General features: G+C 36.7%; 1 protein-coding gene across 1 annotated transcript in view; it reads left to right on the forward strand.

Annotated features, from left to right (window-relative positions):
• LOC104916345 (P protein-like) overlaps window positions 1-18,480 on the forward strand; it is a 67,965-nt gene extending 49,485 nt beyond the window's left edge. Inside the window, exons 3-9 of the mRNA XM_031557524.1 lie at window positions 2,292-2,390; window positions 2,985-3,173; window positions 6,586-6,643; window positions 7,706-7,778; window positions 15,643-15,800; window positions 17,840-17,922; window positions 18,247-18,480. Coding sequence (XP_031413384.1) covers window positions 2,292-2,390; window positions 2,985-3,173; window positions 6,586-6,643; window positions 7,706-7,778; window positions 15,643-15,800; window positions 17,840-17,922; window positions 18,247-18,421 — 835 coding nt within the window. The 3' untranslated portion in view covers window positions 18,422-18,480. The remainder of the gene's footprint in view (window positions 1-2,291; window positions 2,391-2,984; window positions 3,174-6,585; window positions 6,644-7,705; window positions 7,779-15,642; window positions 15,801-17,839; window positions 17,923-18,246) is intronic.
• Window positions 18,481-19,900: the final 1,420 nt, after the last annotated feature.

The following is a 19,900-nucleotide window of genomic DNA, read 5'->3' on the forward strand; positions in this document are numbered from 1 at the left end:
ATATACATAGATAATACAAGGCAGTGTTGGTATCACCCTCCAACAATGAAGCAGAAAATTGAAACTTTTATGGAAAGTTTTCTGGTTACTGCTCTTACATTTTGCTCACATTCTAGGAGGAAAGGAAGAAAAATAAGCTTGTAATGTTTAATGACGTGGATAATGCAAGGTTAGATCAGAACAGTATATAATTTATACTTTTTGGAACCTTACTATTGTGTGTGTGTGTGTGTGTGTGTGTGTTATCAGCAGAATCAGTTAATCAGTCTTTGCATCAGTCAAATTTCTGAATGTGCAAGTTCAAGGCCCATCATCAGAATTTTTCTTAACTGTGCCACCTTTGAATGCCGATTTCAAAGGTAGCGGATTGCCAGGATTAGACAGAAACATACAGGCAATACTCAGTGAACACATGCTTGAAGTCATGATAGTGTTTTTACTATCTTTATGGATTTCATTGTGTGAAAGCTCTAAGTAATCTTTCACATCTAAGGCTATGATAAGACTAGAATAGCACTTGCTTTAAAATATCAGAGTTTGTCCACTTAGACATCTTGTGTGAATTATGCTCTCCTACTTAAAAAAGGAAGCACTTCAATAACTTTGGAGTATGCAATCATCTCTTCACAGATGAAGTGTCAGTGTGCAATGTAGCACCTGAATTCTAATCTGTTTTGCATTTCACCTGAGGTACTGCATAGTTTAGTTCTCTTTCATTGAGACTGCAAATACAGTACCAAAAGCAGAAGTTGTATGAGAGCTGTGGCCACTCCTGGCTGAAATAACCACATTCATCTTCTCCACACCTAGCATGACTTCTGAACTGGTAACACTGTTAAACAAGCAAGCTGATTCATTAATGGGAGGTTAATAGGATCACAGAATGGCTGAACCTGGCAGGGCCCTCTGCGTCCATTTGGCCAGCCTCTGCTCCAGCAGGGCCACCCAGAGTAGGGTGCCCAGGGCCATGTCCAGGCGGCTGCTGGAGATCCCCAAGGAGGAGACCCCCAGCCTCTGGGCAGCCTGTGCCACTTCTCTGTCACCCACACAGCACAGAAGTGCTTCTGGTATTCAGAGGGATCCTCCTGTTTCTCAGCATTTGCCCAGTGCCTCTTGTCCTGGCCCTGGGTACCACATAGAAGTGCTTGGCTCCATCCTCTTTGCATCTTCCTTCAGGTATTTGCAGACATTGATGAGATCTCTCCTGAGCTTCCTCTCCTCCAGGCTGAACAGTCTCAGCTCTCTTAGCCATCTCTCATAAGAGAGATGCTTCAGTTCCCTGATAATTTCTGTGGCCCTATTCTGGACTGATCACAGTCCAGCAATAGCAAAAGACATTTTATCTTTCCTTGCAACTCTTGTAATCATTGCATCTAGGCCTCTCCAGAAGTAACGAGATCTGTATATCCACTGTATGTCTAGAAAATTTCTTTGGGACTTTCTGGTGGTGAGGGCCTGCAGTTATGAATTGAATGAATTTACATTCATCTAAATAATGTTTGTTTTAATAGGAAATGTCCCTGTAAAAGCGAGGTCTTGGAAACTGCTCTAAATGTTTCAACTATTTCATCTCTCTCAGAAGCCTGCCCCAAAGTTAGACCCCCTTTGTCATTCTTGGTTCTCTTCAACTGTTTCTTAAGCTTTTGGATTTATATATTAGCAAAAGACTTATTAAATATGCTAAGCTGCAATATGGCCAGATATACCTTAATCTCCGTATCTTACTTAATTTTCTGCAGCACCAGGACAAAGACTTGACAGAATCTTTTGGAAACAATTGTGCACCAGATAAAGCTTTCTTCCCTAATGCAGGGGGTGACATGGTTGCTGGAGAGATTGTATGGTTCTCTGGTCTGTGTTCCAAATGGCAGAAATTATCCTTTATTTTGTGTTTTTATGTAGTATGCACACACAAAGTTATATAGAATCATAGAGTGGCTTGGGTCGGAATATATTTTAGTTTTAATGTTCCACTGTGAAGTTAGGTTTGTAAAATGTAAGCATCTAAATGTGAATTATTTATCTATTGCTTATCTGGCATTTGGAGAGAATTTCAATGACTATTTTTGACATCACTTTTAGGATGTGGTGAATTTTGATCATGCAGTCAACCATGACTACAAGGGAGTAACTACCATGACTACTTTCACTTTGTGAAAACCTCAAGCTAAGAGAACACCATTCCTAAATAACTTTAAACTAGTTAGATGCGAGTGTAGCAAATAATTCTGTAGAACCATAGTGAATCATTGTATTACAGACTTACAGTTCTTTTATTCCCCTCTCCAAAGATACCACTTCAATTTTTCCAAATTGTTCAGCTCAAGGTCAAGAACCACTTGCTTTACAGAGAGGACACCGCTTCTGAAGGTTTCCTCAGAGGAAAATGGGTGAGTTACTTTCATTTACTCAAAATACATTTTCCTAAGCTCTCTTCTATTTAATTGTGCATGGTTCTTTCTTATATTCTGACATCAAACCTAATGGGAAATAAAGTGGATGTCAGCAGTTGTGAGCAGAGAATTACTCTGAAGTAGTTTGAGTGGAAAGAAGGGGCTATAAACGAGATGGGGAATGATGTAAGGTCGCAGGTCAGGTTGATTAGAAAGATCTTGGGATAAGCAACTGCAGGTTGCTCTCATTTTCTTCATATTGTGTTGCATTAGGTGCATTGCAAGACACAGTAGAGCTATAAAATGGATTCTTATTCTTGTGGATTACACATCAAATTCAGAGGCGTGTCTGTCTGGTGCTTCAAAATACTGGTTCTTCCAGGTGCACCTAAACATCACAAGGCTTTTGCTTCTCTGTCTACCCAGTTGTGCCATCAAGAGGAGCTCAGTCTGTACTGAATAAATATCTTTCTATGATTTTTTTTCCATTACAATCTATTACAAAGAAGCTAAGCATATGTAAGGTCAGTTGCATCTCATATCTGAAATAAACTACTGTTTTATTTTCTCTTTACTGAAAATATGTGACAGGTTGCCATGGATGGCTCTTCATAACCCAGATTTTACTACAGATGATGACTCGTGGGACAACAGCTCTGCTGAATTTGAACAGAGATTTCATCTGGGAAGTGAAATGATCAGTTTGTCTAGATCTGCTTCTTCTGAGAAATATGAAATCTTGGACAACCTTCATGTCAAGTTCAATTTATCAAAGATGAGGTCTGAATTCAAACATGATTTTATTTACTTTCAAAGTATAGATGGCTAGAAAATGATATATTTTCTGCAAATGAATAAAATAACGCTCCATATTTAGGGTGTATTTTACCATTGATAGCTTATAAATAAATCCTGATGAAACTGATTACAGCCTCTACCCAATGATCAATAGCTATTTGCTCTTAGAAGTATTAATCTAGACACCTATTTTAAATCTGAATTTAAACAATGTTTCTATTGCTTTCAACATTTTAAAAGCCTCTTGGCTTTTTCACAGTTTTGTTTTTCAGTTTTCGGTTTCCTTGAAGAAATATTTATCTTTAATTGAAATGTATATCTCTCTTTATATAGAAAGATATATACACAATCTTCTACTTACCTAACAATGTTTCTGGAATCATCATAGTAGCTTTTCATGAATATGCAATGCAAAATATAACCAAGAACTTTCTGTTTTTAAGTACATTAATATATTTCACTCTTTATCTTAAAGTAGTATTTTACCTCATTTAGGCAGGGATGAAGTTGAAATATTTTAATGTACAGAAAAATATCAATATAATAAGAGCTTAAATTCAAATGTTCTCAGGATATTTTCACCTGAATAATAGGTAGCAAAGCCTTTAGTCTCAGGTACAAACTCTCTCTGCCACTTCTAGATTTTCAACATTTCTTCTTGTTCTGGTTTGAATTGCTAATAACTGCAGTTTGCACGGAGCCCGAGCACTTCATGCTCTTATCTACACATTGATCCATGGAGATTTTTCTGACAAGAAGTCTATGACTCTTTTCCCAGTACGTGTGTTGTCTTAGCTCATCATTTCTCAATTGTTTTCCTTCTTTCATTGTGCAAATGGTATTGTGTGGAGTGCCATGCTCCTGTACGCTGCTGAACAAATGGAGCAGGAGAATTTCAATGGCTGCAATTAGTGCAACATGAGCAGATGTGAAGAAGTTTGGCAGACATCTTTCTTCATGGTCTCTGTAGCTTTCCCTGGTATTTGATGGAACAAAAGCATTGAGCGGGAGAGTAGAATAAATTGTTTCCAGTATAGTATACGTTTATGGGGGTAGTGTATTTATCTGGCAGAACTTCCTGTGAAATGTTTTCATTGCTGTAGCGCTGGTTGTACATCCGGGGCCAGCTCCTCAGATGTTGCAAATCAGAGATAATAAATGGAGCTAAACTGCCTGACGTGCAGATCAGACTAAAATTCATTTGGTTTAAAACAAGGAGTGAAGTCCTTCATAGATTTATATTTTATGCATTTTCAACTAAAGTCAGGTAGGATCGTGCTGGTGGCATATATCAGTGGAGAGTTTGGCAGAGTTTGTACTTGCATCACTGTGCCAGATTAGCGCAGCAGAAAGAGACAGATTGCAAAACACGGATGAGTCAAAGGCTCATCACTTCTCAAATATAAGATGTTAAAAGTGCTGCTTCCTTAATACAAAATGCCATGAAAACAAACAGAAGGGAGGAAAAGAGGCTTCTAAATTCTATGTTTAATAAAATAACCACTTCCAAAAGCTTTTTTTATCACATCTTGTCAATTCCTTGAGATGAGTTTCTGTTATTCACAGACAAGTGGTTATGAATTTATAAGTTTTAATTAATGCTTCTTGTTTTCTCCTTTATGTTAAAAATGAGTTATTGATGTTTCTTTTTTCAATAGTAATTTGAATTATTATTATTTGAAATGATAATTTGGAAGTGCTAACAGAAAATGTCGAACACGTTAAAATGAAACCAATGTGGACTGGGCTTTAGTAATTCATAACATAATGAGCTCTCAAAAATACTGAAACAACTGTGATGTGAAGATAGGGAGAGTAGACAGATAGGATAGATGATACATGACTAAGATGGCAATGTTTTCCATAAATCATACAGTAATGAAAGAAGTTATCAGCCGTGGGGTGCTGATAATGGCTTTTGTTGTCATTCCTCTTTTTTAAAACTTTATTATCTTCTCTTCCACCTCAACTTGTTTTCCAGTAGAGAAAGGCTATCTGGTTCTTCTGGCAGCTACCTCACTGACTTTTTATCATCCTCCACCTTCTGTAGATGTTTATCCCAGTGCAAATTTTGCATATAATTGCTACCACATGCATCTCCTAGGGTGTTGCAGTTTGACTGTGGCATCATATTTTCATCAGCTACTGTATTTTTTTCTGCCTTTTTTTGGAGAAGTCTAGTGAGGAAGGGATGTTTTTTTCTCAGTGAATTTGATTTAGGGACTTACTTCCACTGTGATTAAAAGTTATTTCTGACTGTCTTCAGATTACTTCACTTTAATATTTTGTTCTAAAGCATCTGTCAATTGAGTTATTTATTGCACTGCTTCTTTCTCAACTAATTATCCCAGTAACGTGAAATATTTTTCTTCTTGCTTGTCATCAGGCTTAAATCAAACCTTGCATTTGTCATTCTCTCAGAAAAGCAATGTTTGAATGTTTACTTTTGGAAAAAATGGGGTAAGAACATCAATGTCTTCAATTAGTAAAGAGGTGTGATAAGACCAAATAAGCAAAAAGAGTTCTGTAACTTAGGACATCTGTGCAACATTTTGATGGGCAACAAGAAAACAATTAAAGAATTGCCTTTTATGGTAAGGTTTAAAAAAACACAGTGATTAAAAAATGATTAATCTTAAGATTTCTTACTTGAAAACATAAAGTTTCAACATTTCAGTTCAGAATTGTTCTTGTTTAGGCCACTCAACAGTAAGTTCTGACATTTCAGAAGATGTGATGGCATTGTATCTCCAGAACTGGCCATTTCCTGGCACATATGTACTATGGAAAAAAAAAATCTAGATTTGCTAGGACATTCGTCTAGAGTTGCTCACAAAGTATACTTGATTTGAAGAAACAATATTTAGGACCAGGAAATCCTTAAAGCCTGTTCTTGTCTTCAAAGTGAATGTCAGGATGCTTACTACAAGACTGGTTTAAGCAATTTATTCATGAAAGTACCCCTCTATGCAGCAGTTTGTCCTTTCCACTCACTCATGCCATCTTCCTGTGTTCTACCTTCCTGCAAAGGGCTGTGCTCTTTTGAAGCCCAAGAAGAGGTCAAAGAGTGGCAAAGAATCTGTTGGGAGCCACCAGCAGGGAGATTGCTCCAAGTCTTAACACTAGCTTATTCTGCAGCCTTCGTTCAGCTTTTCTAAGGGGTATAACCTCCCTCTCATTCAATGAGAGAAGGCTGGCAGCAAAGTGAGGGTGGAGAGTCCTTCTAGTCACCAAAGCTTCCCATGCCCTTATGTAGTGTGATATTGTCCGTGCTCTGACAAAGTATGTTATTATTCTTAGGTTCTCAACATCTGAAATGGTAGAACTATTAAAAATATGGAAAAGATTTGTTTTAAAATAACTGTGTACTAAATACGTGTTTCTTACATTTCAGACGCTGTCTAAAATTCCTGAAAATTTCAGTCCTTTTTATCTTTGTAGTAGTCTGTTCTGTAAGTATTGAATTTGCTACCTTTTCCTCCTTCTCCTATTACTTTTCTTACAATTAGTTGAAAATGATATTTGGTTTTAGGTGATAAAATAATGTCTCATGGATGGGAACAAGATGGTAAAAACTAGAAATAGTTTTCTGGTCCTTATGCCTAATCAGACAACTGCTCAGTGCACTGCCCTCCACCCTCGACAGTGTGGCAGGCAATTCAGTTTGAGGAGAGAGCTGAAATTTGTGTGTCATCAATCTAGCATTCTGGATGGCTCTTCAGATTCTGCTTAAATCCTGGGAAGTATTGGTATGTTTTCCCCCTTGGCAAAGTGTTGTCTCCTCATGTACAGCCTTTTGAGCAGCAATTCTCTTGTGGAAGATACTAAAATGTAAATGTTTTTTGAGGCACTCTGCTTCCTGTGTGGCTGAAAATGGGCAGTTGGGAGCAGTTCCCACTAGTGAGTATTTACAGTAACTGAGAGTAGGCAGGTCTTCTGCAAAACTGAGGACTGAAAGGAAACTCTAGAAAAAAGACAGGTGAAGAGCTGTGATTTCGAGGAAGATGATAGACCCAGGGTGTCTTTGAAAAATCTTTCTTTCTGTTTTGTTGCATTCTTCATTCTCTTTCACTACTCTATCATACTTTTTTCTTCCTTTGTTGACCTTTTCTTTCTCTGAGAATTATTCTGTCCTTCACTTCTTTTGCTGAAGACTCTAGGCAAGCTTTTTGTTTTCCTGTCCTGTCTTTCACAGTCCTCTTTCCTCTCCTACCCACTAGAGCTGCTCTTGCTCTTCATTTTACCTCTCTAACCATATAAGTTCATCTTCATTTTTGGCTCTTAAATTCACCTATCCATGGTGTCTGTAGAAACACTGGGATAAAATATATTGAAAATGTGACTTTGGTAGTAAGTTCACTGAAAGAAAATTACTTGTCCTTGACATGTACCTGGGCTGCTTTTCAGCTTTGGGGGAAACTCACCTAAAATACTGAAAGCAGTCTTAAGATTTAATGTATTGTTTGAAAGTCTTTAAGTTTCTGATATAAGCTTAAGATATTTTTTTTCCCTAGATTTTGTTTGGCATTTACCCAGATCAACGTGTGTCCTGGCAGATGTTGGCTGTCTCGCCTCTGGAAAGCTTCTGTATCCTTCCTTCACCGAAGAAAACTTAAGCTTTGTTAATGAAATGGTTGAATTACTGTTTTCTTTCTTATTCCCAGAGTGGATTTAGTCTCCTCAGAGCATGGGCTGCCCTTAGATTTGTTCTTTGATGCAAATTACAGTTGTGCACCACATCCAAGCCTGCTGTGATGAATAGCGCCTCTCTGAGGTGCTTTGTGGTTCCCATACAGTTCTTATGTTGAGTTTCTGGATGAAACCTAAAGTTTAAAATCCCGATGGGATCAGCTTCTAGAAAATAGCCATGACTGTGACCAGTACATTCCCATGGCTGCAGCAACTACTCCCTGGGCTAGTGGCATTCTATCATCTGTAACATGTTTTAAGGATCATGATGCATGATTCATTGCAGGTGAATGCAAACCTGTGTTTGAAAGGTCTTTGAGGGATGAGCATGATGAACATTCAGTTAGTAAGCAATCAAAAACTTTTGCTAATAAACTACTTTTCTTGTTTCCAATATATCTCTAATTTTATCAGTTTGTTCTGCAATTTCTTTTACCAGTATTGGAAGATGATTCAGCTATGAATATATTTTATGAGCATCTAGGGAGCATCATCTTTTGAAAAGGTGCAGTAAGAGTTAATTCTTGAAAGATTCATTTTTTTCTATTTAATTAGACAGGTCCATAGCTTTAAGTAGGCAGAGTCCATTTTAAACAGATTTGTTACATTCTCAATATTGCAAATAATGGTACAACATTACACACTATTAGCAGGGTAGATGAGGAAGAAAAGGTTGGTGCTTGGGGGCAATTTATAGTGAGAAGCAGAGATTGCTTTTTGGAAGAGAGCAAGAGAACATTAGTAGGACAAATGAAACCTCAACAGTCAGCTCCCATTGCACCAGGGCTCAGTCTGCTGAATCAGGGTGTATTGGCATCAAGTCTTTGAGTTCAAATTTTAGTCAACTATCATAGCATAACTTGAGAACTGGATCTCTTTCCACAGATTTTACATTGGAACCACAGTTACTGCACTGTGAGCATTGATTCTGCAACTGGTTATTCTTCTTTTCTTGTTTCAGGGAGTGCTGTTTGGACTGGGATAATGAGTACAATCAAGTGTTTATTTCATATTTTACATGTAATGTCAAGATGCTTTAGCCAAATAGCTGTCAGACAGAATATGGCATTGTCTTACTTTATCTGACAAATCTGGAGGTGAAGCTTCTTTGTGCCGTATGTGTTGAATGCTAGACATTCTGTCCTTGCATTCTTACTCACTGAGCTGGGAGTAAGCAATCCAGAAAAGTCCTGTTTTGTTTTCAAGGTGACAGAATAATTCAAGCAGAAGGGTCAGTGAGAGAAATTTGTTTCTAAACGAGATTTGGAAAAGGTGTTAACAATTCTGAATGTCATCTCATCACTGCTACTAATCTTTGGTCATGCGGACATAAGCTCATGTGTTTGTTACATGGTGAAAAACCTTTTGGCTAGACTTGGATAATGCTAACCATTTAGTCAGTGTCGAAGATGTAATTTATGCTGGCTGAAGATTGCAATATTCTCAGTGGACATTAAGAGGTAGTCTGAATGTCTACAAGAATTTCATGGTAGGCAGACAGGTGTTAGTTCTTGTCACCTGTAGAAGTTGTATATGAGACCTCTTTGGGTGGAAGTGTCTCAGCTCTTTTAGTGATACTAAATTATGCTAATGAATGCTCGTTCCTCCTTGCTCATGTCTCAAAAGCAGTTGAAATGTGTTGAATAGGTACTAAGTATCATTTACTTGTTTTTTTTTTTTAAAAAAATCCTTCGTCTCATTTCTATGCTTTTCCAGAAAAGCTCATGTACTTTGAATTGTGTATTGAGTATATACACTCTTATGAATACATCTGCATACACTAGAAAAATCTGAAAAATAATAAACTAAAGGTGGAAATTTAAATAATTAAAAAATCAAATGGAGTCACTAGACTTCATCATTCTGGTGTTACTTAGATATTTGTGTTTTTTTTTCTGTCATGCACACAAGGTGTCAGACTTGTTTGGAGCTGTGACTTTCTGTCTCTGGCTGCTGCTTCTAATATAGTGTGTCTTTAGCACTTTTCCAATAGTGTGTCTTTAGCACTTTTCCACTGTCTCTAGCTCCTGTTTAATGTCTCCATACCTTTGTTTATTGCTTGTATTTACTTTAGTTGATTTTGCCCCACTAACTTCTGTGTACTTTTTAGTATCTCACGTGTATCTCCCTTTACTTTATCTATCCCCATGGATTCTAAGCAGATAGTAGTGCTGAACTTGGTGGCTGTAGTTTCTGAAAATTGAAGCTTTTCTCCTGTGATTAGTAGAAGCTTTCTGAGTATGTAAGATGTTTTTTAACTCTAATTTGCCTATTGGAGCAAGACCCAAATTAAGTGGATTTAGTATGATTTTTTTCAAAGTAGTGGTAATATTGTTCCTTTTTGACAAGACTTAGGATTCATTTGCTTTTAAATTCAAACAATTGACTCTTTAATACCTGACAGAAATAAGTTCATAATAAGGCGAACTTAAAGGATGCTTTTCTGTAGGAAGCAACATTCATTGCCGTTGTTAGTGTAAATCTATGAAGCATTTTCAGACATTTTGCTGAAAGGCCCTATGTTAAATGGAAACATCAATAATTAAAGGGATGATATGCTTTTGGAAAGTGGGTTATAAAAATAGAAGAAGAGATATGGAATCTGAAACATTACAGCATTTCCTATGTTCTGCCAGGTACCTATTCTAAGACATGAACATATTTATTTTCTGTAAGTCCTTACAGAACTTTCAAACTTTCAAGTAACCACAGTCAATTAACTGGTTAATCACAGAAAGAATGATAATTATACATTGTACTTATTCATTAAACACAGAAATTTTCAGTCTTGAAGAAAGTTCTGAAATACTTGATGGATCCTGTTTGTTCCTTCATTTCTAAAAATTTCTGCTGTGACCTAAGCAAAATTTTAATTGTTTCTTAAACTACAGGGAACAGGCAGCTGGAACAGAAATCTGTGGTAACCTTTAGAATCGAACTAGGCTTTATGAAATTCAGAAATAATGGTGATTTGTGGACACTATTGAGGAATTACACAATCAAACTGTACATTCATTCATTATCATTTGAAGAAGTGTCTGTCTCCCTAGTAGAGTACCTTCTTTTCTTTCCTTGCCCCGATACATTTTTTGCTATTTCTATTTTTCAGTGATAGAAATACTGTATTTTTAAAAGAAAAGGTAAATCTTCTTCTAGTACAGTCCTGGTTCAATGGGTCTCACATCATCTCTGTCCCTGACAGGTGTTTCAGCAAGTCTTGTTTGCTTCCCTCTCAAGAGCCTCAGCACTTACGCCAGTTACTGCCATACACGTGGGAACGTTAGGGCAGTCTGGATGCAATTTTGTTTTTCTTTTTCAGATTGCTTGTCAGAATGCACTTCTTGTGGACCAGAAACCTAATAATAACTTTTTATTTTTTCTGTGTCTGGTCAAGCGTTCTACAATTTTAAAATATATTTTAAATCCTTTCAGTCCTGATCTGATTGCTTCCTTTATATGTTTGGTATCTCCTCATTTTAATTCTTTGGAGTGAGGTCTGACATTTTGCAAGTTATTTATATTTGCACAGCACCTGCTGTAAAGAGTTCCTTACTCACTTGCTCTCTGAGTACTATCACCACAAAACAGAACTTAGGGAAAATACATCATCTAATGTCATGACTGAACAGGTCTTTGGCCACTCTAAAAAGCCAGAGTCAAATTGACTAACTAGTGGCCATTTTCACTGTTTTATCTCTCTCCTTGGTAGCTCTGAGAGATTTCATCATGCCGTAGCCAAGCTTAAAATATCTGAATCAGAAAGCAGAAAATATATCTTAGCAGTAATAAAATATTGAAATGTACATAATAGGCTAGATTTCTTATTTTAGTTGGATTCAGTGGAACTATTCAGAAAAAAAAAACATGTATGGAAGTTGATAGGAGAGACATTAGACAGAGAAAACAAAATATGCTGACCTTATTATCAAATTCCTTGCTGAGGTAGAATGAGTTTGAATGATGTGTGCAAATGTGTTAATCATAGAGCAAGAAAAGGTCACTAGAAAAACTTGTAATCATGCCATGACCATTAGTGACACTGAAAATCACCTTTTCTGCTCCCTGAGACAGATATTTATAGAAAGAAAGACTATGAGGAAAAGAATGCACTTGGGGTGTTGAAAGCTTTTCAGCTTCCAAGAACTTAAAAAATGGGTTCTTCTCCCAGGCAGTATAAAGCAACTAACTGAATGAAAAACAAAACAAACAAAAAAACCCACAACCAAAACACCACCACCAACAAAACAAACAAACAAACTCCTCAGATTACTTTGATTATTTTTCCTCTTCTAATTTATACTATATTGTTGCTTTAGTCCTCTACTGTCAGACAATCGTCAGTCATTTTTTGCTTGAAGAAGACATTTAAAAATTGTTGCTGGAAATGAACTAAGCATTTTGGTTTGCAGGCAGTATTCAAGCTTCTAAGAAGATGGATGAAGACCAGACCATGTTCATTGGCAGGCAAAAAAGCAGAATATCAAGGCATATTTGAGAAAACTAATGAAACTTCTGAAACTGATAGAGCATAGAGAGAAAGGATGGAACCAAAGTAGAGAAAAATGGAACCAAACTCTCCAAAAAGGGAAAAGAGGAGGAGGAATTACAGTGAATTCTTCAAATAGGGAAACCAAGAGTTATAGAAGAGCATGAATTTCCACTTTGTATAATTTGAAGAGATGATCAAAAGACAAAATTGCAGAGAGATGAAGAATTAACCCTAGTTAAGAACAATATATAAGAATCGATTCTAAAGCCTAAGAAACCAGCATGAGCAGCCTGGTCATAAATCAGGATCATTAGTATATATGCACATTGGAAGCTCAGTAAAAGAAAATCGTTACATGTAATAATCTCAGGATACATTTTACAGGAGGCAGAGTACGTGATACAACTAGCTGTTAAGGAAAGCATAAAGTTAGCGTGCAAATAGAGAGTCGCTGTCAATCATGGCTTTTCAGATGGTTCTGTACATAATGCATAAATGGCTGGATGGAGAGTAAAGCACGGATGAAGTACTTAGGGTGTGACTCATCCCAGCTACCTGAGTTAGTCATTCCAGGCTCTATTTATATAGTTCATAGAGAGTTGGTGTTTCTAATATGATGGTGCAAAATGAGACAATGAATTCCATCCCCCTTTTTTCAACGATTTAAAACAAATTATAGCAAGCAACTCAAAAACAGATGTCCTTGACACAGAAACAGAAACAGGTGAATGAATAACAATATAAATTGTTATAAATTAAACAATATAAGTTTAGCCACTGTATCCTGTTCCATCTTGTGGTTTGTGTAAGCTACAAAAAAGTAAAATGATATGAGGTCACTCTCATGTGTTCTGAAATACCTTCTAGGAGCAGAAAATACAGCTCATGGTTTAGTGCTGAGTGATGGACCTAGTCTGGTGCCAGATGTAATTACGTAGAGCCACTCTGTAGTGGTGCACAAAGCGTATGCAACTCCAAATCCCTTGACAGGATAATTCACAACAGTAATATAATTTCAAGAATGGAACTACATAAAAATGAGGCAGCTTAGCCAAAGTGAAGTAAAAATAACAGCTCCAGCTTTGAATCTTGTCAGGGAGATTTCTTGCTTTAAAGGCACATACTGAAATTTATGTTTCACAAATGTTCAGAAAAGAGAAAAAAGAAAACACATATCATAGTTAAATTGCAGAGTTAAAGAGAATATTGGAAATAAAAAGACAGTTTCTAAAAGTTGAAGTCATATATGAATGGTCAAAATGGGAAAGAGACCATGTCCTGGTAATTTAAGGGAAATATAAAGCCAAGGTAAGGTACAACAGAAGTGCGCTGAGGAGCAGACCGAGAAAACTTGCTGGTAAAAAACCCACCTTTTGGTTTATCTAGGTGTAGCTGAAGTTTTCTCCTGATTTAGCTTGAGTCTACCTTTCATAAAAGCTGCGATCTGCTGCTGAGTAACAACAGAATTATGACAGTTGCTAAATAGAGTTTGGAGAAAGATAACTGTTGGAACTTCAGCAGACTAGAGAATGATGTTCAGTTCCACCTGAACTCAAAGGAGAATGTTTTTATGCTAGGAATCTTTCTGATGGTTTTATAAATGTTCTGAAGAGAATGGAAAAATGTTCTTAAGTATGCCCCTATTTACAGGAAAATAAGATAAGAATCACTCTTCTTGAAAATAAGGTTTCATTTTTCCCCCTTTAATTTTAAACATCCTGTCTAATAGCTTCTGAATGTGACATCTGAGTAATTATAAGATTTATTTTAAAAGTGTTTCTTAAAAGGAAGCCTCCTTAACTATATGCACCTGAAACTTTTTGAGACATAAATTATTGGCTGCATTTCTGATAAAAAGCAGACTGTCAAAAAGTGTCCCAAATCATTGGGTTAATAACTTTAGGTCAGCAGGCTTATAGAAGGTATAATTAATGTCTCAAATTAGAGATATACATATAGTTCCAGTGGAGAGTAATATTATGTATTAGGACACCAAAAAACTATGATGTCATGTCACAAGTGGAGTTGGTCTCTTGATTCATTACTTCTGGAGTTATTTTTTTTTTATGGTTTCCTGTGAAATTTCTTTAAGCAAATAGATGCTTGTGTTTGTTCATGTATGTTCATTCTTAATGAACAATGTGTGAATGATGATGGTGATGGCTTGCCAAGCTAAACAGGGAGACATTTATATTATTTTGCAAAGTACTGGCTCCTCACCTGCCACTAGATGATAGAGTCACAGAATGATTTGGTTTGGAACAGAAATTCTACCCAGTCTCATCTCCCTGCCATGGGCAGGGCTGCCCCCCACCAGCTCAGCTGCCCAGGACCCCATCCAACCTGGCCCTGGGCGCCTCCAGGGATGGGGCACCACAACTTCTCTGAGCAGCTGTGCCAGCACCTCGCTGCCTTCTGAATGAAGAATGTCCTCCTAACATTTAATCTAAATCTCCCCTCTTTTAGTTTAAAGCCATTCCCCTTGTCCTATCACTAAGCTTTCCTTTTTCCCCAAGCCCACAGGGATGATTCTTTCTCAACCATGCCAAAAGTGGACTCCTAGCAATACTGTGTTTAAACAGCCCTAGATGTTCTGAGACTAGCTGAGCCAAGCTTCTAATATGTTTGTCTCTCATGGTTGGCTGATTTCTTAATTATATTATTCTAGGAATGTAGTTTGACCACATCTCATGCTAGATGCTCAAAAGAAAAAGAAAAGATAGAAAAAGAGCTGAAGGGAAAGAGACAATTAGCATTCTCAGAGGAGCTTGATTATGTATTTTAGATGTTAGAAAACTTATGAATTAAATTTTGACCAGAAACCCAAATTCTACACCACAAATGGAGAATTGATTCTGATTTAATTTTCCACGTGGTTACAGCTTGCACAGTGTTTTCCCCAGTATAATTTCAGGTATGCTTAAATGGCCCAGTTAATGATGCACACTTTCTTCTATACAAGCACTTAAAGAGCCCTACTTGTCAGGCTCTCTGAGAGACAGATCTCAAGATTTGCAAGGAAAGGACAGAAGGATTTGTTGTGATTCTTTAAGTTCTTTTTTCTTAGGAAACCAGGCCAAAACTGTGCTACTTGGTGAAGAGGTAAACATCTGTTTTCTTCCTTTCATAGTTCCTTATGTATTTTAGGACTTTAGGTGAGCAATATGTTTTCAATATAAATTGACTCATCATCTCTTTTTTTTTTTAAATTTAATTGGAATATTTTAAACTCACTTTTACTGGAAATTTACACCTTAACAAGTTTATTGACAGCTATGAATTTGACTGATTTTCATGAGTCTTCTCTGTTGAAGTTAGACATAGGAGGCCCATTTGCAGCAGATGTAGCTGATGAACAAATGCAAGAATACATTTTAGTACAAGTCAGCCAGACTGAAGAAACTGGATCAAGGAGGAGACGCCAACAGCAGGTGATAGGCTTTGTATTCTCTTTCACTTTTTCTGAGTTGTGTTAAATCTTTTGTGTTTCATCACTGTGTTTGAGTTGGTTGTGCTTTTCCCTGTGGTAAAATTGGTGTCAACATCAGCATTAGAAAAATAATTAGAACAGCGAAGTTACATATTGCTCTGTCATTGTAAGATTTCCTCTAGCTTTCAATACTTATCAAAAATTTGTAAAACATATGTCCCTTTAAAGTTTACACATTAAAAATTGGCAACATTTCAAGAATTGTTTTAGAAAGAAGAAACAAGTGTAAAGTTTCACACTCACTGGAATATATTTTCACATTTTGTTGAAATTATTTTCTCACACACACTGTCACCTGTATTGTCTTTAATTCTCTTCAGGCTTTGACATTGTTTATAACAATGTCCTGCTGCTCCCTTCTTGAGAACTCAGTGAAGGAGGATCTTTTATGATGTGTCATTGTGTATCACTGAACAGTGGAGAACAGCTTCATCATTTAATAAATAGCGTTAGCATATAAACAGTGGCCTCTCATTCCATATGAGGTGAATGTCCTGTCTCTATCAGTGACAGTTTAGCCTGTAATGTCAACAGTATTCCCACATACAGCCAATCTCACAGTCTACATCAAAAGATTAGTCTCACTACCTCAGTGTGCTGAACAAAACTGCAATGGCAGTTACTCTCTCAAATATCCCAGACCCGTGATGTGGAGGAGTTTAACCCTTGCTGTTGGCCATGATCCCCAAGGATCCTCCACACTGCTGCAGAATATCACTTCCAGCTGGCACTTCAGGGATGGTCCTGGCATGATAAGATTAAGATAATCAGAATAACCTCCTATGCTTGCACACTTCTCAGGCATTCATCTATGTCAGATGTTCCAAGTTGGCTATTGGTTTTTTTTTTTTTTTCCCCCCAATTTTTAGCACATAGGGTCTGGATGGACTCAGAATTCAGGCTTCAATTAACTGAATTCAAGTTGATTTACCTTTCTTGTTTTAAAGAGGAGATGATCTATGTATCTACACTTAAGGACCATATTTGAGTAAACTTGTCACATATCAGGCTATTATTTCATTGGGTAAATTTTCAGAAAAATGATTATTTTATTTTATTTTATTTTATTTTTCTTTTTAAATTCCTAGAGGATCAGAAAAGGAGAGGAATTCTGTTTGCTGAACTCTAGCATGTGCTCTTCATGGTGCCTTGGGAATGGATTTTATTAATGGGCCTCTCATCACATGTATCTCATGCCTGTTAGTTTTATTTCCAGGCGGACTTTGGAAGTGAACCATAGTGTCTCCTCTGGGAGTCAGTCTCCCTGTGCTGTAGATGACAGGTCACTCCAGGGACTGCTGCCTGTGGGAGGACTCAGGACACTTCACCAGCTTTGGCTGCTTTCTCTTATGTAGTACTGTAGCTCTCTTAGCAAGTCTTCCTTAAACATACTGAGGGAAGAAAGAGCATGGTAACATCATGCTGTAAAAGCACTACTGTGGTAATCTTTAATTCCTTTGCCGCCATTCCAAGATGTTTGCCTTTAAAAAAAAATACCCTGGGCCACAGGGGCACCACACAGAGCCTGGAGGACACTGGGAAAGAGTGCTTTGCAGTTTGTATGGCAGGTCAAAGAGAGCTATGCAAATGCCAGGTTCTCTGTATATATCTGTCTGGAGGTTTGGGATTGCTCCCTGAAATTCATGCCATTTGCAATGTAGAAATACCCACCATAGCCAGGTGTTGTCTCTCCAAGCTGAGACACTTAGGTGAGGAGCTTAGCTGCCCTGGATGCTTCCTGTATCTGGAGAACATCCTGGAGTGTCTCAGGCTTCACTGAATGAGAGGATGAATTTGCCCCAGACTGAGGGCTGCTAATATACCTAAGGAAGTGTTATGAATATAGCCTGGTGCATGTGTTCTCCATAATTAGTTCTACAAACTGTAAAGGAGATAGAATGAACAGGTATAAAACCTCAGAATAGAGACTTACCACTTTAACTGATGTTAATAATATTACCATATCTGACTCTTTTGCAGGTGGTATACAACTGGTCTTTACCCTTAAGTTCAAGAAGAAATCAGCAAATCATCACAACCAGAACTTTTCAGATACCAAACAGGTTGGCTAAGAGACTGGGATATGAACCATTGAAGTAGTAGTTTACACAGACTTGATGGTAAAATAATAAGATAGCATTTTAGAAATTGTCACTCCCTGTTTCAAAAGGGCAGGGAAATGTGAACCCCCTTTACTTTTTAAGTGAATTTCCAAAGTTGGGTTATTTTCCAAACAAAGATATTTAGAGGGATAGAGTGAAAAGTCTCTCACAATTGTAAAATAAATAAATAAATAAACCCACATAGATATATTTATAGATATTCATTATGAAATGAATATTCATTTTCACTCAAGAAGAAAACAGAGCTTCTCTTCTTTTTCCCAGAGGCACCATCTTCTTAAACATTCAAGCTTTCCTGCAGCAACCTGGAAGTGTTCCTCTCTCCATGAAACATCAATACCTTCATGCAAATATAGAGGCACAAGTAACAATTGCATCCATCATCTTAGTAGGCGTCTATGTGCTGATCATACTGGAAGTAAGTCATGTTTTTGTGTAGTAATTTTATTTTTGCCCTTCACTACAAATGGAACATGAGGAAGAGTTTTGTTCTTGGTATTTAGCATACTTCTAAAATCTGTATCTGAATCCGTGCTGTATCTTTATTGTTGTTAATGAAATAAATAAGATAAGCGTGAGGAAATCGTTCTGAATTATAACCAATTTTGGCAAGCTATACAAACAATGTAGTGGTTCTTGCATATTCTTCTGTTAGTGTCTCTTAATGTTTTAATACTTTTTAAAGGATTATAATTTGGCTGCGAGAGTAAAAATGATTTTGGTTCGTAAAAAGTGTGGAAAATCCTTGGTTAAAAACCAATTAAAAACAGGTTAAGAAAAAAGCTTTGGTTATTCCTTTTTCTGAGGAACCTCAAACAATAATTTGGTGTACTTTTAAAAGGTTAAACTGAGCACACTTTTTAGTATGAGTGACATTTAGAAATGCTTTTACTGTACCACTTAAAGAGGAACTAGAATCTGAATTAACACGAGGAAGTCAAAGAATGCAGGAACTTTAAACATTTATTGAAACTTCATTTGAAAGTCTTGAGCTACCAAACTCAAAGAAAATGCTTTAAATCAGCACTGAGGATGAAAAATATGTCAGAAATAACTCAAGCTCTGACAGATATCTTTGAACTGAAAACACCTACTTTCTGATTATCTTGAAATAAAGTACAGGTGCAGGAGCCTACATTTTCCCTCCCCCCTTTTTTAGTTCATGTGAGTGTTAACAATCTCCATGAATTCTCAAGTTGAATCACACCAGATTTCCACTTGTATGAAACACAAATCATGTCTATAAGGCATTTAGTAATGTCTAGCATGCTTACCATATCTTTTCTGTAACTTAAACTTTTCATCCTGTTACCTGTTGAAATGATAAGATGGTTGAACAGCTTCTTATCAAATGTTAATGGCACATGCAACGTGACAGACATTTTAGACATTTAGATTCGGTCATTCGGGAATAGTGATTTATTTCTATGCATTTTATACATGAAAAAAAAGATTTAATATTTAGAAAGGGACTTGGGCTAGATATTGATACAAATATATGAAAGCATGCAATGCAACATCAAAACAATTGTAATGCTTTTTAATGCAGCTTTTACTTTTGAGTAAGGTATGTAATTCTATAGCAATTGCAAAATATTGTTTTTTAAATGTATGTAGTATCTGAGGTTACATGTTTTCATTGTAGAAAACCACTTTGGAACAATTCATGGGTCAAAGGAAACGAAGGTTTGAAACTGAAGAGCAAAGTCAAAAAAACATTAATTTTCTTGTTGTTTATAAGAAAAAGCTCTAAAACCACTAGTTTTTTTATTGTTTCCACAAAATGATCAAGGAAAAATTTCTGTTCTTGGCAGAAAAATTATTTCGTCACTTTCAAAGACAGAAATAGATCTTTACCTGTAAATTTTGAATTAAAGATGTGGGAATTTGCCTATTGAATCATGGTTTTAGCTTTCTC

The sequence above is a fragment of the Meleagris gallopavo genome, chromosome 1 (genome assembly GCF_000146605.3).
Source record: "Meleagris gallopavo isolate NT-WF06-2002-E0010 breed Aviagen turkey brand Nicholas breeding stock chromosome 1, Turkey_5.1, whole genome shotgun sequence".
NCBI classification, from domain to species: Eukaryota; Metazoa; Chordata; class Aves; order Galliformes; family Phasianidae; genus Meleagris; species Meleagris gallopavo.